General features: G+C 44.9%; 1 protein-coding gene across 1 annotated transcript in view; it reads left to right on the top strand.

The window, feature by feature from the left end:
* atp10a (ATPase phospholipid transporting 10A) overlaps positions 1-17,948 on the top strand; it is a 38,932-nt gene extending 20,984 nt beyond the window's left edge. Inside the window, exons 11-21 of the mRNA XM_086224894.1 lie at positions 2,227-2,330; positions 2,728-2,854; positions 2,962-3,146; positions 3,925-4,279; positions 7,814-7,890; positions 8,790-8,915; positions 10,416-10,616; positions 11,983-12,063; positions 12,183-12,287; positions 15,164-15,351; positions 15,502-17,948. Coding sequence (XP_086081020.1) covers positions 2,227-2,330; positions 2,728-2,854; positions 2,962-3,146; positions 3,925-4,279; positions 7,814-7,890; positions 8,790-8,915; positions 10,416-10,616; positions 11,983-12,063; positions 12,183-12,287; positions 15,164-15,351; positions 15,502-16,147 — 2,195 coding nt within the window. The 3' untranslated portion in view covers positions 16,148-17,948. The remainder of the gene's footprint in view (positions 1-2,226; positions 2,331-2,727; positions 2,855-2,961; positions 3,147-3,924; positions 4,280-7,813; positions 7,891-8,789; positions 8,916-10,415; positions 10,617-11,982; positions 12,064-12,182; positions 12,288-15,163; positions 15,352-15,501) is intronic.
* The last annotated feature ends 8,318 nt before the right edge of the window (positions 17,949-26,266 follow it).

The raw sequence follows: 26,266 nt of genomic DNA, 5'->3' as shown, positions 1-26,266 counted from the left end.
GACATTTCCAAAAAGTTTGTCACTTACTTAAAATTCACAGGGTGGTGCTCATCACTCAAGGAGAAAAGTTCCCGACCCGCCACACCTCCACTGTGTCCCAGCTCAGCAGCTCTAATGGCCGTCTGGGTGTGTCCCTAGGAAGACAACACACTACTTTGTTTTGCCATTGGGTAAAGTTGGCCAATTAGAGCACAGAATGAGCTGGGCCTCCTCATAACACCGACCTCCATAATGGCTCCATTCAGGTGACGAGGGAGTTGTTTGGTGTCAGTTTAATAAATGTGCTGTAGGGTGTGTGTGTGTGTGAGGGGGCAGGGGGGAGCACCATGATGTAACTCTTCCCTTGTTGCATTCTTGGTCCTGTTTTATATGAAGTTAAAGCTTCAACTAGACTTTCATTTCGATGACAATTATCTCAATGTAACATTTTCACTGATAAAAATTCTCCCTCTTGATGTATTTGGAGATATTAGATCTTGTTGACACAATAGATTCAATTTCCATTCATAGTTTAGTTGGCAGATATTACCGGCATCCTATTATTAAAGCTGCTTTAATGAGTATATTTGTAACACAAGCAGCTCAAGGGAAATAGATTGCTCTTCTGACAAACTAACTGATAATTACCATCTGACTCTGCCGTTCTCTTCATTTCTAGAGCCTTTTAGCATCTTTCAGCTAATTAGTATTGGTTCATTCTTGTTTTTCTTGTTTTTCTTTACTTTTTAATCAATCTGCATCAAATTCCAATACCAGTTAGCATATCTGGGTGGGAGTGTACCGTATAAACAGAGAGAGAGAGAGAGACCATGTGAAGTCACCCAGCGATGTGTTCAAGCCAAACGCGCTATCAGGTTAACTGCCAGCCAGAAGTGATAGCAAGTCTGGGCTTTAAATGCTTTACTTGGACAAACCCACTCTGGTATTTGTGATGATAAATACAAATATAATAGAACTATAAGTGCAGGGTTGAACACAAAATATCTCTAAAAGCTAAGGCGTGTTATGTAGTTGAACTAGCGAGGAACTAGCCTGAAAGTGAAGCTAACGCTAGCAGCATACCTTGGAATACTTTAGTCAAAACTGAAATTATGTTTTCGCTTTTCTTTAGAGACCAGTAGCTACACAAAAAAGGTACTGCTGGGAACCGGTACCATATTTCAGGGACAAGCTGAAATGTGAACCCTCAACCCTTGAAATTTCTAGCTAGTAGCTAAAGGTTTCTGGCGAGGAGCATTTAGCAGCTAAAGTGCCAGATGTTTCCTGTGAGAGTTGTGGCTAAAGACTGTTAAAAGAAGTGTGTAATGAACTAAGATTCATCTGGTGGACAAAAACTCTCCAAAAATATTTTAGAATGTTGCTCCATGTAAGCTGGATGTGCAAATCCGCCATGTCCACTTCAAAGTTGATGCTGTTGATGTTGTGTTTGCAGCTTGTTTCTACTGAATACTCTCTTTTTTATGGGCTGGAAAAACAAACATTGTGTTCCTTTCCACCTGCAGCTCTATGCCTGTTCGATCCGAGCAGCTATTTTTCAAAAAGGGAAAACTTTTTCTTTTTCCAAGTCAAAGGGGAAAGATTTTGTCACAAAAAAGCACAGTGAAAATAGTGTAGTGAGTCACAGGTCTGCTGTAGTTGTGCTTAAAAACATTTGGACTCTTATATCATGGGAGGATCAGCTAGTCATCCTCTTTTTTTATTTGAATTCTGAAGATAGCTCAGTTTCGTGTTAATTTGTTCCTCTCAGGGCAAAAAAAAATAGAAAAGATTTATCATGGTGGTGCATGTGTATTTGTGCCCGCCAAGCTGTTGTGTCATGAATGAGATCACAAGGCTGGCAGTCCTAGTTTTGGCCGGTGCATCTGTGTCAGGCGGCTGATCAAGCCAATCTGTTTGTGTAGCATCGCCCTGCCAGCAGATGGCTGAGGTGCAGACAACAAGACTCCTAAAACAACTCGAAATATTTAATCATATTAAGATCATTTAGAAATATAATGACTTAGTTTTTGTTGTCTTCTCCTCACATCTTGCTCGGTACCGTCCAGGCTGAGCTCAGTGATACTGAGCTCATACATGGTTAATTTAGGTGTGAAGACAGATGGCGTTCATGTGCCTCTTGGAAGAAGCTTGTGGCAATCTGGAAGCAAAATGTTCAATCACTTGTGCCAGTTCCCTTAGACAAAGTTATTTAATCCTTCTTCTTGCGTCCTTGTCTTTATTTTTAAGGTAATTCGAAAGGGAAACGCCAGAAAAAGATTGTGTACAGGACCCAGAACTACCTGAACCTGTACGCAGCAGATGGCCTCCGCACACTGTGTATTGCAAAAAAGGTAACTGGGATCAATAAACTTGTAAGACGTGGTCAACGCACGCCCTCTCTCACATTAAACTGCTGTAGAAGGTGGACACGATGAGTCTCTGTGTCAATTTGGCAGCTTGAATCTGAAGCTCAGAGCGGATGATAACACAGACCTTTCCAAAGTTACATTCTCCGTGACTCAGACGCAATCTGCCACTTTCCCGGGCTGTTAATTTATGCTCTCACAAGCGTGGCTCATTATATCCCTGCTTGTGTAAGGCCCATCACCAAAGAAATGTGATAAAACACCTTGTCAAGGTCTCACATTCTCCCGTGGATCCCCCTCTGCCCTGTTGGAGAGGCACTGTTGAATTCTTTCTGTTTTGATTGTAGGTGCATTTTAATGAACTTGTGTGTGTTTGTATCAGACGATGAGCAAGGAGGAATACGCCTGCTGGCTGCAGCGTCACCTGCAGGCTGAGACGGCCATCCAGGGAAGAGAGGAGCTGCTCTTTGAGTCGGCCCGGCGTCTGGAGACAAACCTCCAGCTTCTGGGTAAATGTTTGCAAATCCTTTTTTAGCTGGGTTTACTTGTGTATTGAATGTAATTTCATTGTACAAATGTTGGGGGGTTTGAAACTATCGTCTGTCTTCACCCACAGGAGCGACAGGCATCGAAGACCGGCTTCAGGACGGCGTTCCTGAAACCGTTGCCTCTCTACGGAAGGCCGGCCTGCAGATATGGGTGCTGACAGGTGACAAACAGGAAACTGCTGTTAATATCGCCTACGCTTGCAAGCTGCTGGACCCTGAAGAGGAGATGTTGACACTGAACGCTGATTCTCAGGTGGGCGACGGCTGCTATAAAAGGAAAAATACCTTTTCACAGTTACTCTCTTCTGTGTTCGTAGAATGATTATTCATTTATTTCTTGATATTGCTGAACAGTACAGTTACAGTGTACTTCTGCATCTCTGTCATTTGCTATAAAACCAATTCAAATGTTTGATGACTCATCCTGCACTCCAGGGCGTCTACTAAATCCACCGTTTTAGACTTTCTCAGAGTTTTATGCCCCTCCTCCCTCCGTCATGTGATGCACAGCTGCATCAAGACTCTTTCACAATGACTTTGCAAGCGACTGTAAAATGGTGGATTAATTGTTTTGAACGTCACTCTCCCCCCTGTGAAATTACTCGTTTCAAATCCTTAATGTGATCCATTTGGTCTGATAACATTTGGGAAGTTCAGCAGAGCTACATAGTTGCACTGTTGATCCACATGAAAGTTAGCAGTTAGTTTATGATAAAACATTATTGATTACACAAAGTTCAGGGCGGATGGCACAATGGCTCCTGCTGGCCTTATGGCCCCAGCTGCACTCTGTGGCTTTCTGGAGCGTCCTTCTTAAGCCTTCTTATTATGATAGTCTGTGTCTGTTTATGGGCTTTTCTGTTTCTTCTTATTGCAAACACCAGCGTTCTATTCAAACTAATGAGGTCATTTGAGGACTGAACCGTGAGAGCATTTGGTTTCCAGATGTGAAGCCGTTCAGGCAGCTTGATATGAGGCAAGTTGATGTCCTGATGGTGACCTGCAGCCTCCTCTCTGCCTGTCTCAACCAGGAGGCGTGTGCGTTGCTGCTGGAGGAGAGTTTACACTACATCCAGGCCAAATTCCTCTGCAGCTCTTCCGACCCAGCCGCCAAGGCCTTCCACGCTAACTTTGCACCCTGCGAGATCTATCCATCTTCTTCTCCCTCCTCATCTTCACACGCCCCTCCCTTCATAGTGCACCGGCTGGGTCTGGTGATTGATGGGCGGACTTTGGCCTACGCCCTGGACAAGAGCTTGGAGGATAAGTTCCTGGCTGTGGCGAGGAGCTGCCGCTCAGTGCTCTGCTGCCGCTCCACGCCACTGCAGAAGAGCATGGTCGTCAAGCTGGTGCGAAACAAGCTGAAGGTCATGACACTGGCCATAGGTAAGTAAACGGGTCACCAAGATGCCCTTTGACCCACATTCACAACATCCCTGTACATGCCAGTGGAGAGGATTGGCTGATGTCTAACGCCTTGTAGAAATCAATCATAGTTTCAAGTCTTGTTCCAAGGCTTTTGCTGCTTTACACAAAATGATCAGAGGCTATCGGAGGGACTGAGAATAAAATGCGAGATAAAGCATTATTTTCCATCAGATGGATGAAACTATAAGCTGTGCATCTGAGGCTATCATGCTTAGTCTAGAGAGCCTGAGCCCCCGCATGCAGCCACTGACCGAAGAAAAGATCCTAATGAAGGAAAGCTGCAGTGTTGTATTACTCTGAATTACTTCATCTACATCAAGTACTTTGTCATGAAATTAGACTCCTACTGTTCCAAAGTAGTTCAGTATCAACAGACTGTTTTAGTTTGTTTGAGCCAAACTCAAATGTTGCTTCTAGGGAGTTTGGATGAGTGGAAGTGGTCCTTATGGGGGTTCAAGTTTAAGCGGTTCAAGGAAGAGTCCAGAGCGTAGTTCACTGCAGTTTGTAAACGTAACATTCTTTCAAATTGGACCCCTCCTCCTGGACTCAAGATTCACTTCACTTCAGATTCACTCAACAGCACCAGAGGCATACGCCCTGCGTCCTGGAGTGTGCTAACCACACACAAGCACATGCAAACCACTGGTGTTTGTCACCTCCATGTCCTACAGAAAACACGCCAACTCTGCATTGCTCCTCACCCCCAGGATCTCATCCGGTGCTTGAAAGTGAGTGAAAGCCAAGCGGAGAGTCACTCTCGTTTTGGAAGGAGCTTTACCAGCTTTCCGTCTCACCTCAGTACAGCTGTTTTTTTTCTTGTCTGTACTTCTCCGTGTGCATCCGCCATTTTCTCAGGGACGGATTTCATCTAGTCGCCATGTTTTATCCGTGACCAACCTCACTTGTCACTGTTATTGGTGGAGGGGTACACACCCATTCCTCGCCCAGAAATGTACCGACAAAACAAAAACATTGAAGTGTAGGCAGAGGGCTGCGACTCTGCAGGCAGGGTCACCCCCACACATCTAGAAGCCCATTCGTGGTGATTAATTTTGGATTAGTCTTTTTTGTTGTTGTTGTTTTAACAGCAGACTCTACCTTTTAACCTTCACAGTTTTTACTTCCTCAGTAAAAAAGAAAATGCAGGCTTGTGGGCTCGTTTCATCCTAACTTGCACAGTTACATGTTCATGCTGGGCTTGAGAGATCGTGTGTTTCTAATATTGAGAAGATACAGGAGCAGAAGCTGGGCCCCCATCATTAATATCACCGTTACGCAGCTGTAGAGAGAGTTCTTCTTCTGTGGTCTCAACATGAGCTGACCTTGAATTTGACATCAGCGACACACACACTCTCTCTCCACCCTTCCTGTGACCATCGAGTCAGGATGGTGGTATTTTAAGTAGCATCACATTTTGGTTTAATGAAGCTGCATCATAACAGAGGTGACGCGAGGTGTTCCGTGTGACCTGCCATCGTCTTTCCTCTGTTCACAACTTATTTATCCCCGCTGCACTTGGGCGGAGGCTGTTTTTGCCAGCCAAGCACTTCTCCTTCATTGCTCTGTTCTTTGTTGGAGGAAACGTGTTCACGTTGCATCTCTGCGTGGAAGCAGATGATGGTGGAGCTCTAATAGGATGCAGGGAATCACATACACGACTACACTGGACTGTGTGTTCATCACGTTTTACCTCACGTAACAGTTGGATGCGATTTAGTCCTCACGACAAAAGTGAAAAGACTTACAAAGAATACTGGATGAACAGAGGATTAATCTCTATTTTTTGTATTTGACTTTGATAGTTTAAGAGTAAATAAATCCAATAGATACTCCATTTAAAACTATTCAGCAACTGTTGCGATATATCTGTTTGCTATTTTCAGATTATTGCTTAAGGACACACAAATAACAATACTTTTGGATCCAAAAAGTATTGTTATTACTTTTCTGGAACATTCATGACTGTTTTTAACCCCCCTTGTGGTACTACTTCTCTTGTAGTTTTCCTTTTGAACAAGAAAATACATCAGGAGAATAATTGAGGGAAGAAAAATAATAGTCATTCAGATAATCTAAACTGATTGAGGAAAAGAGTAAGTCATTAAATAATGAAGTCAATAAAGGAATATAAATCTATATGTGTATATGCACACACCCATGTCTATAAAGAAAATTACCATTTTCAGACTTGTAAAAGAAGTTAAAAATTTTGGCAAACTCATGGAAATTCGCCTCATAAATACCTGATTATTGTGGCTCAGTTATGATGACTGAGAACATGGCTTTATCAAACTACATGGCTTATCATTCATTTTAATGAAATATAATTTGGCTCATTTCAACATGGCATTATTTTCACAATTTACATAAAAACGTCCTCGGAGGTGTGCAAAAGGCTGTCCAAGGATCATGTCAGCTGTGTGTCGCTTCAGGTGCATGTGACTATCATCGACCAGATGTCCCCAACGTGTCGTGGACTGTGTGAGCTGTGGAACACTGACTCTACCCTCTTCAGTATTCCCTGTGGAGGAAAGACTTTTTCCTTTCAGAAGCATTTATTTCTCATGAAGACACACCGCCGTGTTATTGCTGTGGTTACAAATGTTTGTAGGGATTTTCCACTTGTATTTCCCATTAAAGCAACTCAGTGTCTAGCACCCAGACACACACACTTCAACACTATGCATGCATTCAGTACACCGAAGCATACTGACGCAAGCCGCACAATCATAGTACACAATGCAAACTGTTTTCTTCCTGTGATTGATATCGATGGCTACGGCATCAGGAGCAGTAAAAGCCTCTGTATCTTGCACAAGAAAACTCTTTTAAGATCTCTGATGCAGCTGGGGATTGACCTGCTAACCCTCTGATTACTAGACATCTACTCTACCACCTGAGCCACGCCACCTCTCTGTTGTGAAGACAGTAAATACAAAGCAGCGACTAACAGTGTTTTGATAGATTTTGATGCACTGCAACATTTGCCCACCAACACAAACTGGTAACCTCTGTTTGAGAGCTCATCACCACCTATTCCTCACTCCCTGCTGTTTACTATGGTGACAAGAAAATAACCCCTCTCTGCCCACCAACACTTCATCTCCCACTCCAACACCTGTGCTGCCAAAAAAAAACCTATCCGCAGCCCTCAGAGTGCAGCAGATGCACAGCTCGTCAAAGCAGAACTGGCAGTTTCGAACCAGAGGGACCTGAGAGGATAATAAACTCACCAACGCACACACACACACGCGCGCGCACACACACACACACACACACACACACACACACACACACACACACAGCTAACAATGTGACATGTTAATTCTGATGGTCCCTCCCACATACAAAACAAGACATGACAAGAAGCAACTCAGTGAAGCTCTTGCTGTTCATCTCTGTTGGCAGGCCTTTTCATTTGCCTGATTGTATATCGGTGTATCTCTGTATTCCAATTCTAAGGAACTATTTTCCCTCTCTTTCTAACCTAAGGTGACGGAGCAAATGATGTCAGCATGATCCAGGTAGCAGACGTGGGCGTGGGGATCTCGGGACAGGAGGGCATGCAGGTGAGAACCAAGGATCTATCAGAGGAAAGAAGAGGAGGCGCGGGTGTTAATAACCTAATTAATAACAAATAATAAAGGGTTGCTTGTGTTCTGCTGACTGGAGCAGCTGCTGAGACGCAGGACTGTTAGTTACTACGTCCACAACGGTCTCTCTTCCTGCTCTGAGGTCAGGGCCAATTCCACTGCCCCACCCACGCGACCACACACCCCACCATGCTCCCTGCCAGGAAGGTGATCTCGCACAGCAATGATGGACATCCCCAATTAACTTCCAGCAGAGCTTGCTGCTGTGTCGGACATCTGTTAAAGTCTCTGTCGGCTGTCCTCAACTGGGCTGCCAGATTAATCATTGTTCATCAAATTTGGTCTTAATGGGACGGTGGTCTCTCCTTGGGGCTCCGAAGTGTGCTGAGACGCACACTTCTGTGCTCAGGCTTCCGCTGCATGGTGATGAACAGACCTCTCGTCTAGGAGGAGCGCTCTCCCTCTGCACTCATTTACTGTCAGTTATTGGAGCACAACAGAAACTAAAGGGCTGCACAACAAGATGGCTGCTGCTGTCGTCCTGCCTGATGGGTGATGTTGACAGTTGAGACATGTCATAAAAGATTAGCACCGCAGTTTAGAATGTATACATTGACTTCAGGGAGGGTGATGTTATAGACATTGATGGATGAGGCTGACAGCTTCTTGCTGCTGTAACGAGGAATCCCTAAAGGTCGACAAGCTATTAAAGGGTTATTGCTTTGGAAAGACAATACCCACGGAAGATTCATTAAAAAGAAGCTGGTGTTGCAGCGGCGGCAGCAGCTGTAATTGTTGCCTAATAACAGCCTGTCAGTGTGTGTGTTGATAATGTCAGAGGAGATTTAACGTTGGATCTTTCTGGTGTCTTGCAGGCTGTGATGGCGAGCGACTTCGCTCTCCCACGTTTCCGATATCTACAGAAACTCCTGCTGGTGCACGGACACTGGTGCTACTCCCGACTGGCCAACATGATTCTCTATTTCTTCTACAAAAATGCTGTAAGCTGCTCCCGCTCTCATTCTCTCTCTGCAGATGTGCTGATTTTAGACGAGGCCAATAAAACAGTGGCAGCAGCAGTCAGTTAGTCAGTGGCAAGCAGAAGAAGCAATAGAATATTGATTTTAAAGAAATGAGTCCAGATGGTGATCATAGTTGGAGTCCGGTGGAAAAATCTTTAGATCCAACCGTTTCTCTCCTGAATTAAATTGTGTCATGACAGTCATGAAAAATGGCCTACAATCACTGACAGAAGTTACACATTTTATCAAGTTCTGGGAATGTTAATGCTGCAAATGCATCTGGAAGCCTTCATTTGCTTGCTGCTACATAATCAAATTACCGAAGCCCCGTTCCACTGGCCAAAAAAACCTTCTAACACTTTATCTGCAATGGAACCGGTTTAATCGCCTTCAGTCCCACATCAAATGACCCCCCCCCCCCCCCCCCCCCAGTCGACGCGGTTACTCATCATCTCCAGCTCCAAATGGCATTGATTGGAACACAAAACCTGTGAACGTGGTAATGTTGAGCCTGCTTGTGGCCCCTCCCATCTCAAAACCACATACGGCGAGAGATCAAGGCTCCACTATTAACGATGAACATGGAGGAATGAAAGCTCTTCACCTCCGCCAGTGACTCTCATGTCTCGCCCCATCTCGACGTCTCTCATTTAGCTCTGAGTGCGTATGCGGTGCGCTCATTCCTATCAGAACCTCTGCGACCCCTAGAACTCTGTAAAACTCCTCTCTTCCAGTTGTTTAGGCCTGGATTATTTGTTGAATGTTTTGAAAAAATTAGAATTTGAGCTCAGATTGATTATGGAAATTCTGCTAGCTTAATCAAGCTAACAGTTTATGAGGGGGCTAATGATCCGGCCTCTGCTATCCCAGCAGCATCATTGAGGAGCCGGAGGATATTCTTTGTTGTTTAGGGGTCAAATTCAGATGTGGACGTCCCTGTGTGGGCTTTGTATAGAGGGTCCTCGCAGTGTCTCATCGTGATGGCGGGTTTTGACACCACTTGAGTCAAGCGCTGAAAAATAGTTGCTGAGAGTTCAGTGAGCCTCTGGTGGGCGAGCAGAGGAGTCACTCTGAATTCAGCTGAACAAATGACAAAAAGGATCAAGCGTAATGAAATGCAGATACCGAGGATTCACGGGGACTCGCTCACTCAGCAGCTGAAAGGATCCCCTGACCAGTTTTCATGCATGTCTTTATTTGCAGAATATTATTTTCCACCCCTCATAAATTACAAATTTCTTGTACATTTTTTTCTCATGAATCATTTCTCATTAATCACAGCCTTTTATTGTGATTGAACAGTCTTTAATCAGTTCACGGCACTACGTTTGTGGGGATCCAGGCTTCGGTTAGATCAGCCAGGCCTAGTGAATGTGAGCCGCCTGTAACCGTCTCCAAACTTGAGACTCAGGTGATGAAATGGATTTCCCAGCCATGGTGGCAGTGGTCTCATGTGAGTGGTCTGCTGTGTTTCCACAGATGTTTGTAGCGCTCATCTTCTGGTATCAGTTCTACTGTGGCTTCTCAGGTTCCGCCATGATTGACCAGTGGTATCTTATCTTCTTCAACCTGATGTTCTCTGCCTTCCCACAACTCATCACCGGCACTCTGGACAAAGACGTGTCGGCAGAGACTCTCCAACAACTACCTCAGCTCTATGTGAATGGCCAGAACTCCGAGGTATTGTCTCTGTCCTTTGTTTGTTCAGTTTTACTTTGTCACTCTGCTAATAGACCCGCATCTAATGAAGCTAGAAGTGTAAATTTTGAGTTGTTTCATCACTTCATTTCATCCTCGTTACCACTTATACTAAAACACAGGAGTTGAGACCCACTCCCTGAACCACACACGTATGAAGTATATTTATGGAATTTCCTCTTCTGTCATCATGTCATGACTCACCTCACTGCAGCAGGGAAGCAACTGGAGGCTCCAGAGGAAATCGGGTCCGTTGATTCTGGGCTGTTGCCACTCTTTAGAGTGAACAAGGCATGCGAGGGAAAATTGTTTTAGCAACAATGACCTCAGATAATGACGGAACACGTTAAGCGGTTCTGATGGTGTGGCTCAAAAATTGTCGCTGTCGCTCTGTTAGGCATTTGAGTTGCTGTCCACTGCGCTTTGGACTAAAATATCTCAAAAGCTTTCTGGGAAATTTCCATCAAGTGAATCCCGAGGCCTGCAAATGGGAAACTATGCCAAATATCTTTTCTTTGTGACTTCATGGATTTTTGGAATGTAGATTGGACTTTAGATCATAAATAACATAAATGAAAATGTTTTTTAACCTCCTTCCCAGTGGCTTTTGGTAGCAGTCGTGGTTTTGACTCAACCTTAAATATGGCTCATGTGCCTTGATGGATTTGTGCGCTGTGATATTTTCGTGTTCCCTGGTGAGTGAGAAGGGTTGCACGAGGACAGCTATGCTACATGGCACTTTTGGTCAACTTTCAATCATCACCTATGATTAATTTGTAATCGTGAATGTTAAAAGCTCCAATCTGACAACATGGGGCGCACAGCGCTGTCCAGCTGCCATGACCACGCCCTCTGCTGCTGTGTAAGGGTGTTGGTCCCGTTCAGCCCTGAAAGTGAGCTCAGACCAATGAGTCAGCCCCCTCTGAAGTTGGTCAGACGACAGTTCACATCCAAGTCTCTGTTGCTGTTTGCTGATCTTTGCATTGTGGACTCCAAGTGCTCCAGGCTCCCTTTGTTTTATTTTAGCCCTCAAGGCTTGCTGTAGATAGATCACATGCACAGGGAAGCTCAGTGCTTAAAAAAAAGACAAGCACAGCAGAAGATTAAATAGCCTCAACCCAAAGCGGTCAAGCCCTGAGGTCCAGATAGTGTGAACAGAAAAAGGGCTGAGGTCCACCAGAGCTTAAGTGGCCAGAGAGAAAGAAGTCCTCTTTCAATTGAACTGACAATGTGAACACGAGCAGAACTGAGTCTCTTTTCTGTTGGTCCACTTGGAGCTGACTGGGTTTGGGTCCCTGATAGAGGACTATCGGTGAAAGCACCCTGAATATCTGGTTTTGTCTTGCAGGAATATAAGCCATACATGTTCTGGATGAACATGATTGATGCCTTCTACCAAAGTCTGATCTGCTTCTTCATTCCTTACTTTGTGAGTCGTGGAGTCATTTCCATTATCCCGTTCGTACTCAGTTATTACTTCTATTGACTCACCTCTCTCCACCTGCTCTCCACCTGCTCTCCTCCTCCCTCCCTCCTTCCCTCTTCCAGGCCTACGCTGACTCTGACGTGGATCTGTTTACATGGGGAACTCCCATCACCACCATCGCCTTATTCACCATATTGCTGCACTTGGGCATAGAGACCAAAACCTTGGTAAGAAACCTGAAACCCCTCACGTCTGTCACCATTCTCTCTCACCCCAGCCAGCATCTTGTCTGACAGGCCTTCCAATCTTTAGCTCTGACTGATTAGATTGAACCTGCAGCATCAGGGTCTACATATCAGCTCGACAGTGCGCCTGCCTCCATCCTGGCTCTCTGCAGACTGTCTACACTGTGTTACACAACGGCAGTAGTTCAGTCCCAAACATCTGTTCATTTCCCTTCACATCTCACTGCCGCGGGTTTATCCTCAGCTATCTACATGTGGTTCTCATAATCGGGCCAGCAGTCTGGGTCCTCAGCCATCTTGAATTTATGAGTCTGAATCTCTTCCATTATTCCGAGACTGTAGATTCAACCTGACAGGTTGTGTCCCTGAAAAATGTCCTTTTCACCAAATGCTCCTGGACATGATGGCTCCTCGTGCAGAGAGAAGAAGGGACTGAAGGTGAACAGCTGGCAGGCGCCTCGTCCCGGAGCTGCATGATTGGTAAACAGCTGTGAACGTCAATTAAAGGCCTGTGAGGTGGCAGCAGCAGGCAGCATTCATTGTCCTCACCTATACATGCTCATTAATTATGTACTCGTGTGTCTTGAGGGACGATGTCTAATACCGGTTACATGGCTGTCTGTCTGTCTGTCTGTCAGCAGCTCAACTCCAGGATGAAACATTAGTGCACAGCAGGACTTTTCATATTAATCAGACAGATAAACCAGCTCAGTGTTTCATAGAACCCTGTTCCAAGCTGTAATGTGAAACATGGTATCACAGGCTCTAAGCTACTCTGTCATTACTCTCAACTGTAAAATGAGTGTCGCACAACCCAGGAAACGACTCGTGTCACTGTCACAGTGTGAGGCTTTTGGCTTATGACATTTGGAGGTTTGTAAAAGCTGCACGATTGAATCATTTGCCCACTTCCAAGTGAGCAAAGGGCTAGCCAGGAGTAGCCAGCTCTACCAGTGGAGCATGAGCCATGAGCATCTCCTGTGGGTCTCAGCACATACACTAGCGTGGACTGCAGAGGGTTTTACCTGGCACCCACAAGCGCCATGAACTTTGACCATATGATTCTTTGTACCATTTAGATCTGGGAGTATCGCTTCTAAAAGTCCACTCTGGCTCAGTGCCTCAGCGGTTAGCATGTTCTCCCGGTGCCTGTGTGTGTTTACCCCGGGTGCTCCGGTTTCCTCCCACCATCAAAGACGTGTATTTATACTCCTGTCAGGGCTCCAGACCGAAGAGCTGCTGGAAGGAACTGGCCCTGGCTGCTGCACTGCAGCTGCCCGCTGCTCCGTGGAGGCTGGGCTGGATGCAGAGGATAAATTTAGTTCTGATCTGTACAATGACAATAATTATGACATAGGTCGTAAACAATAACGATATATAGAAACACTGTGATTCCACAACCTCAGCTGTAACACGTTGAGCTCCTCCACAGCCAGCTGTTGCTCAACAGTCATACTGAAAGTCAGTGTTGTGTCAAGATCCAGAGAAGCTTCATCACATCTGGCGGTCTAGCTAGTCCCCAGTTGTTGCTGTTGTTGTATCTCAGCGCAGCAGTCACACCAGGTCCCTCAGATAGGTGCCGTGCACCTGTCCTGGAGTCTTGTTACAGTCGCGTTGACCAAGGAGTGAGGGGGCTTCAGGATGAGCTTGTGCTGTGGGCTGGTATAAAGATCGATTTATTTTTTAATTTTTTATTTTTTTCTGTGAATTGTGCAAAGCAGCTCTAGTTGACCCCCCGATCAAAAATCTACAGCAGGAAATGAGCCCAATAGGTCTTTTCTGTACGTGTTTCTGACTGACAACCAATGCGAAGATGTATGTGTGTGTATTCTCAGTCATTCAGGTCATCGTAATTCTCAAGAACAATCAGTTTAGGCAACTGGACTCACCTCTCGTAAAAATGAAATGAAAAACATCAACATGGTAAAGTGAACCATATTTCTTATAGAAAAAAAATCACCGGGCTGAATTTTCTGTCTGTATTTATTAAAAGATCAGGTTCCTCTTTTAGTTTGTTCAGCAGATTAGCTTCCCTAACAGGCTGTGAGATGCTGCTGGGTCTGAGGAGTGTGACCCTGAGTGCCCTTGGTACTAGATGGTATTTTGTTCAGTAAAAATATGCCTGGAAAAGTCACTGAATTTGAAAATAGCCATTTCCATGCATGGAAATATTCCACTCGTGCAAATTTACTTCACAAATACCTGAAAATTGGAATATAGTTGGTTTAGATGTATTGAAAAAGACCTGTTTCTATTAATATTAATTTACTTTAATATATGAGGATGTTGTATCAAACTGCTTCTCATTTATTTGAATTTACCTGCACTGGTGAATTGTGAACCGGATTTCTCTTTTTCTCACTAATAAACTGATTTTTCTGACAAAGTTTGATCAGAAGAACGTTCTGTCCAAGTGTGGAAGCGTCGTCAATATTTATCGTTAGAAATGAGTTTGAATGCTGTTCTTTACAAGAGTGAAACAGTATGAACACAAGCGATATTGAATATCTCAATCCTTTTCAGTGAGGTTTCATATTCCATCCATTGTCTACCTCTTATCCTGTTAAGGGTCATGGGGGGTGGAGCCTATCCCAGCAGCCTTCAGGTGAGAGGCAGGATTCACCCTGGACAGGTCACCAGTCCATCACAGGGCCAACACATAGAGACAGACAACCATTCACACTCACAGTCACACCTACGGTCAATTTAGAGTATCAATCAGCCTCGTCCCCTCTTGATGTCTTTGGACTGTGGGAGGAAGCTGGAGTACCAGAGAGAACCCACGCAGGAACAGGGAGAACATGGTTTCATATTCCGTTTTTATTAAAATATTCCATCCATGTCCTCTGTCCCTGCAGACCTGGATGAACTGGCTGGCGATCGCATTCAGCATAGCTTTATTCTTCACGGTGGCTCTGTGCTACAACGCCTCCTGCCCCACCTGCTACTCCCCGTCCAACCCCTACTGGACCATGCAGCGGCTGCTCCAGGACCCCCTCTTCTACCTGCTCTGTTTCATCACACCTGCTGCAGCCCTTCTGCCCAGGTATTCACAACTGCTCCTCTCTCAAATATTTAGAATCCCCGTCATGAACCCTATCAGTTATTAATACCAGATGTGTTTGGTGTTTATTCCTGGAGCCTGGCATTCTTTTCTGAAACCGTCTTCCTGATATGTCTCTGCTTTATTTCTCAGATATTTCTACAGGGCGTGTCAAGGCACGCTGTTTCCCAGCCCAGTCCAAGTTGGGAGGCAGTTGGATAAACTCCCGGCGGACACCCGCAGGAACATCCTCAGCCTGAGCAGGGTCAAGGTGGGGTCACCTCTCAGCCCCAAGCCTCCCTTCCTATCCCTCATAAAGCCTGCCCCCAAAGGTTGCAATAATAAAGACCAGAGGAGCTTCCTGAGATCACAGGGGCCCATCTCACAAGCACATGGGAAGAATGACCAGAGAAGCCCACCGGCGCCAACCGACAGTGAGAAGTGCCTCTCAGATCTCTACACGTTCGTTCCTACAGAAATAGACACGCTCCCGTACACCAAAGACGCTCCTCCACCCTCAGGGGAGCTGCAGCCCCCTTCCACCAAAGACTTGGAGGGTCTCAACAAGACTTTAGAACCGTTAGACCTGGGTCTGTCCAGCTGGATCACCTCCACTCCTCTGCTCACGCAGGCAGACAGCGTTCAGCTGAACCTGCCCCCCGATGGAAGCTCGCAGTGTGTCACATACACTAGAAACTCTGAGGAGAGACTCAAGTCTGACCACAGCATCCACCCGACCCGCGGGACGGAGCAGGCGCCCGAGCGGACGGACGAGCAGACGCTGCACACCATCCTGTGATGCCTTACAGTCTTGAGTTACTCCAATTTGCACCATAGTTTTTCTAAAATCTAATTTTATTGTATTTTTGTCATGGAGATTATTTTATAAAGGACATAAATAGGTACTTTATATTATGGATGTATAAAGCTAAAGTTATTTTTGAAGTTTGGGACATGGAAGAACTGGAATGTCTCCTGGAGTGTGTGTTTGTCTTTTAATCCTGGGAAAGATTCATCTCAGTTCTTGATCAGGTTGTTGGTGCAGAGTGGAGATCAGTGGGTGTTCCGTGTCTCAGCCTGGGACCTGGAACTGATGCCACTGTGGCTCCGTTGTGTCAAGATTCCTAAGAAGAGACACGTTTTATATGTTTTCAAGTCCTCGCTGGAATATGTTGAATTTCACGTGTGAGGAGTTGTATCTTTACATGAATCAACAAAGAGTTCTGTTGGTTCGGTGCATGTTTGGATCTCTCTGCTGGATTCGCCGTCTTTCTTTTTTGAAGATGGTCGATGGCTGTTCTGTACTACAGTTCATTCCACTGAATAATCACAACAGCTGGCGACTTCAATTATCAGGTGCTTACTTCTTGATACAGCGCCCAAATTATGCTGTGTGCGCGCGTGTGTGTGTGTGTGTGTGTGTGTGTGTGTGTGTGTGTTCGAGCAGTGCTACCTAGTTTCACGTTGAAAAAACCATTTCAACATGTACATGAATCTGCAGCGAGTTAACTTAGCTTAGCATGAGGCTAAAAACAAGAGGAACCTGTAAAATTGTAGCTTGAAGCTTTTTGTTCCTGCAAAATCAGAAATAGAAAAGTTTTGGATTCCTGCAGACTGCTGGTTGGCCTCACAGACCCAATAACACTCAAGGAGGTAGCTGTAAAATATTCCACCACTTACTTCACCCCCTTTGGGCACAGCCATACCCCCCGTTTCATGTCTTTATGCTAAGCTAACTAACTGGCTGTAGCTTCCGATTGAGCAAAAGCGTTAAGATAAGCAATTATCATATCTCTCAAAATGTCACCCATTACTTAAAGCATTGTACAGCAGGCTGACAACAAGCTACCATCACAAATGTTCCACCAACTGTTTTACTTGAAGGTCCTTTCTTTCCTTTTTTTTGTTTTTTTGAAGTGTATCTCATGTGCTGAGCTAACAATGTCCTCTTCTCTGCCGGCGTTCAGCTGTAAACCAAAAGCTCAGCGAGGATGAGGATTTAAGCTTTTAAAGCACTTTGCCATTTCCTATGTTTCTTGTTTGGCAAAGTCTTCAGTACTCAGATATCTTATGCAAAAGATGAGAAGTGTTGTCTTGTTCTTTCTGGTAAAGGTATAGCAAATCTGGAATGATGTATTATGATCCGTTTTTTTGGCATTTAAAGCAGCAGCACCTTGATGTTTGTACTCTCATTCCTCTCATTGCAGTGCATTTTTTTATTCTCGACCAAAGATCGTTTATATTTCTCTATTTTCTGAGTGATAGTATGTGCCTTAACACTGGATAATAAATGACATATCTTGCTCTTGATGGTGCATCTCTCCTTGTGTGGATGCGGATGACCTGGAGGAGGCTGGGTGGTCTCGGCCCGCCTCTTCATTTGTGGACAGGGTGATTTTTTAATTATTTTTTTTTATACATATGTATCATATTCTTTCCAGTCTTTGTTTTAGCGGCTCCATCTTTTGAAGTCTTAGTTCGTGTGACAGAATGGAGATGTATTCCAACATTCCCACCGTCATCCACTTTCACTAAAGAGCGTTCTGGCTGCTGAACACATCTCAGCTCTGACTGCAGAGACGAGGTAGGCCGACGCCACGGTTTACACACCTGTACCATGTGTGACAGTCACGTCTGAGGCTTGTGTTAGAATCTAATAGACCCAGAACTTCTCCACTGTATCAAAAACTAATCTGGCTAGTTAAGCGTCATTGAACACGTCACCCTGTTCAGTGTCTTTGACCTTTGAGTGAAAAGGAAAACATCCGTCAAACGGCTACCTGTGAACCAAATGTTGATCAGATTCCAGTCCTCAGTTTGTTTCTGAGTCGCCCCGCATTCTTTAGGAATCAAACTCTGCTTTTTCCATTTATCTCCTCAATACTTGCACAGCTAAACAAGGATAAGAGGCTCGTCACAGGTAAACACATTTAGAACTATTAAACCAGAAGGTTCCCAAACTGGGGGATGGGACCCTCCTGGGAAAACACTGTTGGGGGGGGGGGGGGGGGGGTCCTCTATGTCACAAGTACACATGCACACACATAAATCAAATAAGATTGAAAATTGGTTTAAAAGGCCATGATTGTTCCTACAGATGAAAATAGTACTAGAGGTGGTGGTTGAATTCTGGCTGCTTATAGGAAAGTATATTAGTGTTTCCTTTTATTTGCCACATCGTGAGGAGCAGAACACATTTTTAACAAACGGAATATTTTGGGACCTCACAACTTCAAAGGGCTGTGAGAAGTTCCAAACGCGGTTTTAGGGTCCGATTTAGAACCGGGTCAGGGTCAGGCGTTCAGTTGTGATAGTGAGGTTTAGGCTCAGGGTCCAGGGAATGCAGGATATCCATACACATTCTGACAGACATCTAAGTAGGGGGTGTGTGTGTGTGTGTGTGTGTGTGTGTGTGTGTGTGTGTGTGTGTGTACTTGTGACATAGAAAGGATCAAGTTCTTAACCAGCAGAGTGAGGATTTTTTTGCTGGTCATCCCAATTTCAGAGGGATGTTAAAGGTTTTATGATGAATTATATTGATGAAGGTCCTCAGAAAGACATAAGTAACATTTGTGTGTGTGTGGGGGGGGGGTGTCATAGTGGACATATTGGTAGTGAGTCTAAAAACTCTGAGAAAGTTCACTTGTTAGGTGTGTGAACTAATTTGAAAACTGGTTTGTATCACGCATCTCATTTGACCTTTTTTCATGAAACAGCATCTACAGAAAACATTCTAACCGTGAGGAAAATGTAGTCAAGTCAGTTTTAGTTGTCTCGCACCAAATCACAACAAACGTTATCTCATGACACTTGACGACAAGGGCAGGTTCAGCACCACATTCCTTTAATAAATTCACAGCCAACCATTCTCCATGATCAGGCGGATCTTGAGGCAGCGGTGACAAAAATCTTCCTTTCACAGGCAGGAACGTGGAGCAGATCCAGGATCAGTGGGAACGGAAATCTGCTTTGGCCACTTAGGGGGAAAGAGAGCAGGAGAACAGAGACGGAGAGAGAAGGGGGAGGGAGTGACAGAGACAGGGGACAGGAACAAGACAGAAGGAGAGAAAGACAGAGGGACGGGGACGGGAGAATAGACACGGCAACAAACAGCAACACCATGAAGAGTAAACCAGCGGCCAATAATAACACCCACCAACTACTTAAGCTATCAACTAATCCGAATACAAACACAGTGCTGATATTAATGTTAGTACTGAGAATACTAATGGAAATACTTCTCGTACTTATACTAATACTGATTCTAAGGGTGGCAGCTTGAGTCTCTTCAGGGCTGCAGCTCCCCCAGCAGCAGCATCAGTCAGGGATCTGGGAAGGGGAAGCACAAAGGCTCCAGAGAAGAGGCTGAGTTATTAACACGTATGTATGAGATATGAATGGGGAGAGAGAGGAGGAGAGAGAGGCCCAGTGCACCATGGGAGATCCCCAGCAGTCTAAGCCTATAGCAGCAGATCTAAGGGCCAGCCTAAGCCAGACCTAACTATAAGCCTGATCAAAAAGGAGGTCTTTAGTCTGCTCTCAAACATAAAGAGGGGGTCTGGGTCCTGGACTGAAACTGGGAGACGGTTCCACAGGAGGGGAGCCTGCTAGCTGAAGGCTCTGGCTCCATTCTACTCTTAGAACTCTAGGAACCAGCAGGAACCCTGCATCCTGGGAGTGAAGGGTTCTAGCTGGATCCTAGGGGACTAGGAGCTCTGTCAGGTATGAAGGAGCCTGATTGTTGAGGACTTTGATGGTAGAAGGAGAATTTTGAATTTTATTCTGAATTTGGAGCCAGTGGAGCCATGCAGGGAAGCAGTACAGGAGAGACATGGTCTCTGCTACCAGTTCTAGTCAACACGCGGGCAGCAGTGTTCTGGACCAGCTGGAGAGTCTTTAGGGACCTCCTGGTGCAGCCTGATAGGAGGGAGGTGCAGTAATCCAGCCTGGAAGTGACAAAGGCAGGGACTAGTTTTTCTGCATCCTTTTGAGACTGGAAGTGTCTGATCTTAGCGATGTTACATTAGTATAGTAGCATTTCATCTCTCCGTAGTCCCATTCATAAGGAAGCAGCTGTCTCTGAAAAAAAGTCTGAGCTTTTATTTGAACCGTAAAACTGTTAAATGTTACTAAACTTAGCTCAGAGACCAGACTCCCTTTTCCCTGCTGTGAAAACAACACAGGTGTTTGGATGGTGAGGCTGATCGACGTGCTGCTAACCCAGAAGTTTATTTTGAGCTCCAAACTGGTGTGAGGTTGAAACTAGTTCAAGGAGACACTCCCCATAAAATGGGCTAAAATGCATGTTCAGAACCGAATCTCAAGAGACTGTCATGTGGGACTTTTATTACAGTTCTGGTATTTGGGCCCTAATTTGGATTTCAAGCTGTGTTTTCTGTAACAGATTTACAGAAGACCCCCCCCCCCCCCCTTAAAGTGACATGTATGGAACTTTGTTCAAATCCCTATAATCTATTCACACAGAAGTAGTCACGAGTAGAAAGAAGGCTCTTGGTGGGTTCAGCTCACGAACAGTGTTTCTGATGCTACATGCCACCTTCCTGTGAAGGAGGGCAACTTCCTCAGTATCCTGTTCTTACCTCAGTGGTCCAGACATGGCGCTGTAACACCCACAACACCACGTCCTCTTCACTTCACAGCATTCTTCAGCATATTAGTTTTTATAAATCAAAACCATGTACCGACCCCGGGTTGTTCCTGTGGCTGCTGAATACCCCAGGACAATTGATTCTTTTCACTTTATTGCTGCACAGACGTCTCGGTGCACTTCAGGAAAACAAACCACACTCTGAGAACATGTGACAGCCTCCAGGCTATCACAACCAGAAAAAAAGATGAGGAAATATTTTTGCAGCCTGGTACACAGTACATATCTGATACCAGAAAAATGCCCAGATAGTGGGGGGGGGGGGGGAAGAGAGCACTCTGAATTCAATCCTTTGTTTTTTTCCAACATGATATGAATTAACTTGGCATTCCAAGAAATAAACTAATAGTCAGAGATGCTGACAGTTGTTTTCCGTCTCTTCTTTATCCAGCCATAAACTCCTGAATCCACAACTCTTTGATCCGATTTAATAACTAAAAGTAAAACTTAGGTTTGTGCTCTAACACTGATGATTACAGGCAGACTGGTTAAAGCGGATGCTCCAGCTGGTCACGCTCTGTGCTTCCGCTGTAGGGACGTAATGTCATCTCTGTTTAAGTTGAAGCTTTGATGAATATTTCTTGCACTGATCTAACACGCACACACCTGCTCTATTGTGGTTCTTGGCCCCTGCAGTGGCTACTGACAGAGACAGTAAACAAGACCTGAACTCTCTTAAAGGGACACTACCCAATTCCCACAACAGTACAACTGTGAACAAAAAGGGTACTTTGTTCTTCACTCAAATTGAAGTATTTGTGGAATAGTGAGACTACGGCTGGATAACATAGACATGAATCATACCAGACGATGTGCTTGAGAGTTTGTCAACAGACAGTTTGTAGTTGGTGGCTATTGGGCACCATTAGCTTCAAGCTAAATGCATGTGCTTGGCTCTAGAGTCACAGAGAAGTGGTGCATTGGTGAAAAACCCATTCGTGAACTTAGCTTCTGAAGGCCTCACAGGAATATAAACTTTCTATAACTGCATTAATTCAGCTCTCATCTGCTTGCAGATCTGCCCAAAGGTGAGGGATGAGAGACCTCCAGAAGACGGATGATCTTTGGCCTGGTGCTGCAGCAGATTCACTTTGCTGCATGTGTCACGGGAGTGTGTGTGTGTGTGTGTGTGTGTGTGTGTGTGTTTCTTTTGAGGTGAGATGTGGGAGAAAGGATAGACACAGCTGTGCTGATGCTGCCGTTACTCTGGCGCTGCTGCAGCAGCCTAATCACTGACCGCTGCCGCAGGTTCCTCCTCTGAACACACAGATAACGATGACTCCACCATCTCGAGTGAAATCCCGGCCGGATGGATCAGCTGTTATTTGTGCCACCATGCACAGCTCCAACTCTTTTTGTGGCTCATAGATCCGTGGCATTGTAATAAAACTGAATTGGTCACACGTGCCACGTGTTATGATGATGAGTAAAAGATTGATGATGTCATTAAATCTGCGCCATTCTGGAAATGGAAGGTTTCTTGTCATCTTCTTTCATTTTCACTAATTATATTCCTGATAACCTGCCGTCTAGAGACAGTCAGGGGGCTTATTCTGCAGGGGCTAATGGGGTTTGATTTGCATTTCATCATCGAGGAGCTTGATTCTGTTCATTAAAGTGGCTCTGACGCACATCACGACCCATTGTTTTAACAACCTTAAACCAGGGCGGTCCAAATTTCCCAAGCTGAATGATCTGCTCCACTGATGCCTTCTCTCGGACACTTTGTCTTTCACACCAGTGGACATTTGCATTACATTTGATTCCAAATAACAGATTTAGGCTTTTCTCTAGCCAGCGCCATCTGTCTCCAGTGGGCGGAGGCATTGAGAGGTCTAATCATGTAGGAGGAGCTTTAACCAACACATTAGAGAGTGGTGCAGTAGTGAGTCCTAAAACCTGGAAATTCATTGTTGAATGTTTGGTTCTCTGGTGGTTTTTTTTTTTTGTTTTGTTTTCTGTTTTTTTGTTAAATGTCTAAAAGACAGTCTGGTTCACACAGACTTCAGATATTTGAGTTTTTGCTGTACAGCATAAACACAACAATGTGGTTTAATTCGAGTCTTAACGTCACCTCACCAGTGTGTCTCTGGGACTAAAACAAGTGAACGCAGCACGAAGAACGAGCAGGAACAATAGAAAGGTCGGCAGATGGCGTCTTTTACACGACTTTTACAGATTCACAGTCACAGATCATTGAGTTGTCACATTTTCAAGTTCTCAGTTGTAAGTTCAGCATGTTTAAAGGTGCAATATATTTCATTTCCTGTCTCATTACACCACTTGCTACCACAAGAGGTGACAGCGAGTCACTGGCTACACTTGAGTGCACTCAGTATTCCACACTGGTAAAAGTAGAATGACTGATTTGACCAAAGAAGTACAGGCTCTTGAATTTACTCAGAGGTTACAAGTTTTTGTCTGCTCTGCCTGCAGTGTTGGATGGTTCACCTTCATCAGCATCACTCGTGTCCATGCTCCTCCTCCTCCTCTGCTGACATGGCATGGATGTCACATCCCTCCCTATATTGGCCAGAATCTCTCCACCCATCTCTACACACCGCTGCTACCATACATTATGCTAAGCTAACTAGCGGTCAGCTAGTCTCTGTGGGTCTCAGCTCCCTGATGCAGCACAGAGGAGCAGAGGGTATTTATGAGGACAAATTAAATATTTCCCCAAAAAACTGACGAGTTCCTTTAAGTCCTACGCTGACAAGCAGGAAGCTGCACATAAACCTGCTACATCGGTGCGATACATAAACCAGAATAAACTAGAATATTTTTTGCCCCATTGTTGGATGGTAGTTAATGCTTGGGTCTCCAGTGTGTGTGTGTCCTGACCGCGGAAGATGAGAACTGTGTCCTTATCGCCGTGGTGACCCCCATCCCAGATCATTTTATGGAACACATCCAGGAATCTCTACACTACACAATACAGTCCTTCACGAATCCTTCAGTGTCCTCTCCTGAACTCTGCAGCACCCGGCAGCCACGTTCCTAAACTGCCAGCAGAACATCTGAGGTTAATTGATATGGTCCAGGAGAAGAGATGATGCTGTCAGTTTTAGGCGCTCTGAAACCATACCAAACGGCTGGGACGGTAACCATGTAACCATAGATTATCACACAGAGAAGGCAATGGCCTCCAGTATAATCTAATGTTCAGCGCCGGCTCCTCGTGTGAAACGGTGGCTGCTGGAACTCGTTTTCTCTGTCTGAAACATTTAACCTAAGCAGAAAGGTCGCTGGGAAATGATGAAACAGGTCGCTGGTTTCACTGGAGCATGAAATGTAAGCTAATACTGCACAGGACATGCAGCTGGAACGGCAAGAGAAGAGAAGGGGAGTTTCAGCAGAGTCGTGAGGTCGTGAAGCTGGAGCCAAATTTGGTATTTTTGCCTCCTGGTTGTAAATAACGTTTCCATATCGACACATAGCTACATCTCCATCATTTCTGCTGCAGTGACAAATACCAACCTACAGTTCTAAGTATTATGGGGATGATGGCAGTTTTACAAGAAAACTTGAACGTCTGCCACCAGCGAATAGAATCAACCCAAACTATCAAATTCTGTGAAATATATACAATATATACTAAAACACAGCAGCTTTAGCTCTGTTAAAATGTCCTGATACAACTAAGAACGCGTATTAGAAGACAATATAATAAAACCTGGTCAGCTGATCCAAACAACAACAACAAAAAAAGAATTGAGGGGTCCTGATGTGGATCCCAAATGATGCTGACCCACCATGAGCTGGTTTCTGTGACCCGCCTCACCACTGCAGGGGGCCGATGGGGTCCTCTTTCTTAGAAAGACAGAGCGACAGACAGAAGGATTATGGGAGGAAAGCAACTACCCCTTTGTTGGCCTACAGAGACCTCTAGTGTTGGTGAGGAGACCTGCAGCGGTCCTCAATGTTAAATCTATATCTTGATTTGATTTGCTTTGTCTGAATCTTCTCTTTCTGCATACGATTAATTAATAAGCGTCAGCATGCACTCACGATAGTAGATAGGAACAATTGTCTTCTTTATATCAATTTACACATTCCATTATTTTGGACATGCTAGACGAGACCGACTCAAACCAAACGTGTGAATCTCCACAGCGGAGTCCACTAAAAGTGACAGAATAAGAGAGAATAAGTGTCCTCCCCCTCAGATAACGCAGCAGTTTAATGTCCTAATGTGGAATGAGGGGACAGTTTAACCACGCGCTGTATCGGGCTAGTTCATGAAGTCACTTTAGAGGTTATAGATGTGTCTTGTCACATGACATTCACACACACACACACACACACACACACACACACACACACACACTTACCATAATGAGTCCCTGTTCAGTCGATGCAGGGGTGAATCACTGCAGCAATAGCTGTGCAGATGTGCTGAATCCTGATTTTATGAACAAATAATCACATTTTTGTATCGCTAAAAATGTAATCTGACGTCAGAGCAGTGTTGTTACAGACAACACGCATGGTAAACCCGGTATCCAAAACCAATGTGTCAAATAATAGTCGTGATATGTTCTCTTCATAGAACTCTGATGAATGAATAAAAAATACGTCGACTGACACTAACAGTCATGATCATAAAAGCGTGAGGAAAACATGAATACTGACATCAAAGTTATATCATGACATCATGTTGTATGATTCTACTAGAATATGCATGAATGTTTTCTAGCCGACCATACGTGATCAACATAGTTGTTTTAATGAATGTGTGTTGCTCCTGTCTTGAGCAAACCTCACATAATTTAATAAATCCATTCCTGAACGTGCTCCTGTTTTCTCCTCCTCCTCCTCCTCCTCCTCCACCCGGGGCTAGCTTGGACAGGGGCTGCCCTACACCTGATCGCCCCCGTGATCAGATCAGGAAACTGCTGCTGGACGTTGGACGCACACTTGTAATCAATGTCTGTCTCTAACATTCTATTCATGTCTGGTACGAGAATGGAAAGGGGCAGGGCAGTGACTCCTTCGGTGTTTCAAAGTTCTCTTATACTGTGTCTCACATCATTATTACTATTATTTGTTCATCGCATCTCGGGCTCCACCCCCTGAGCGCCTCTCCAGGAAGGTTCCTACGTTGGGGTGCAACGCAACACTTGACCCACAAGGACAGATCGGTCTTTCTTGGCCCCTTGTCTCTTCCCTACCTTGTCGTCCTCTATGAGACAGACGTCCTTGAACGGGTTCAGGAGCAGTTGTTGTTGTTACATGTACAGCAGTCAT

This window comes from Aulostomus chinensis, chromosome 14, assembly GCF_037954235.1.
Source record: "Aulostomus chinensis isolate RoL2024-O1b breed Wild chromosome 14, RoL_Achi_v1.0, whole genome shotgun sequence".
NCBI lineage: Eukaryota > Metazoa > Chordata > Actinopteri > Syngnathiformes > Aulostomidae > Aulostomus > Aulostomus chinensis.
This window is presented reverse-complemented; position numbering and strand designations above follow the sequence as displayed.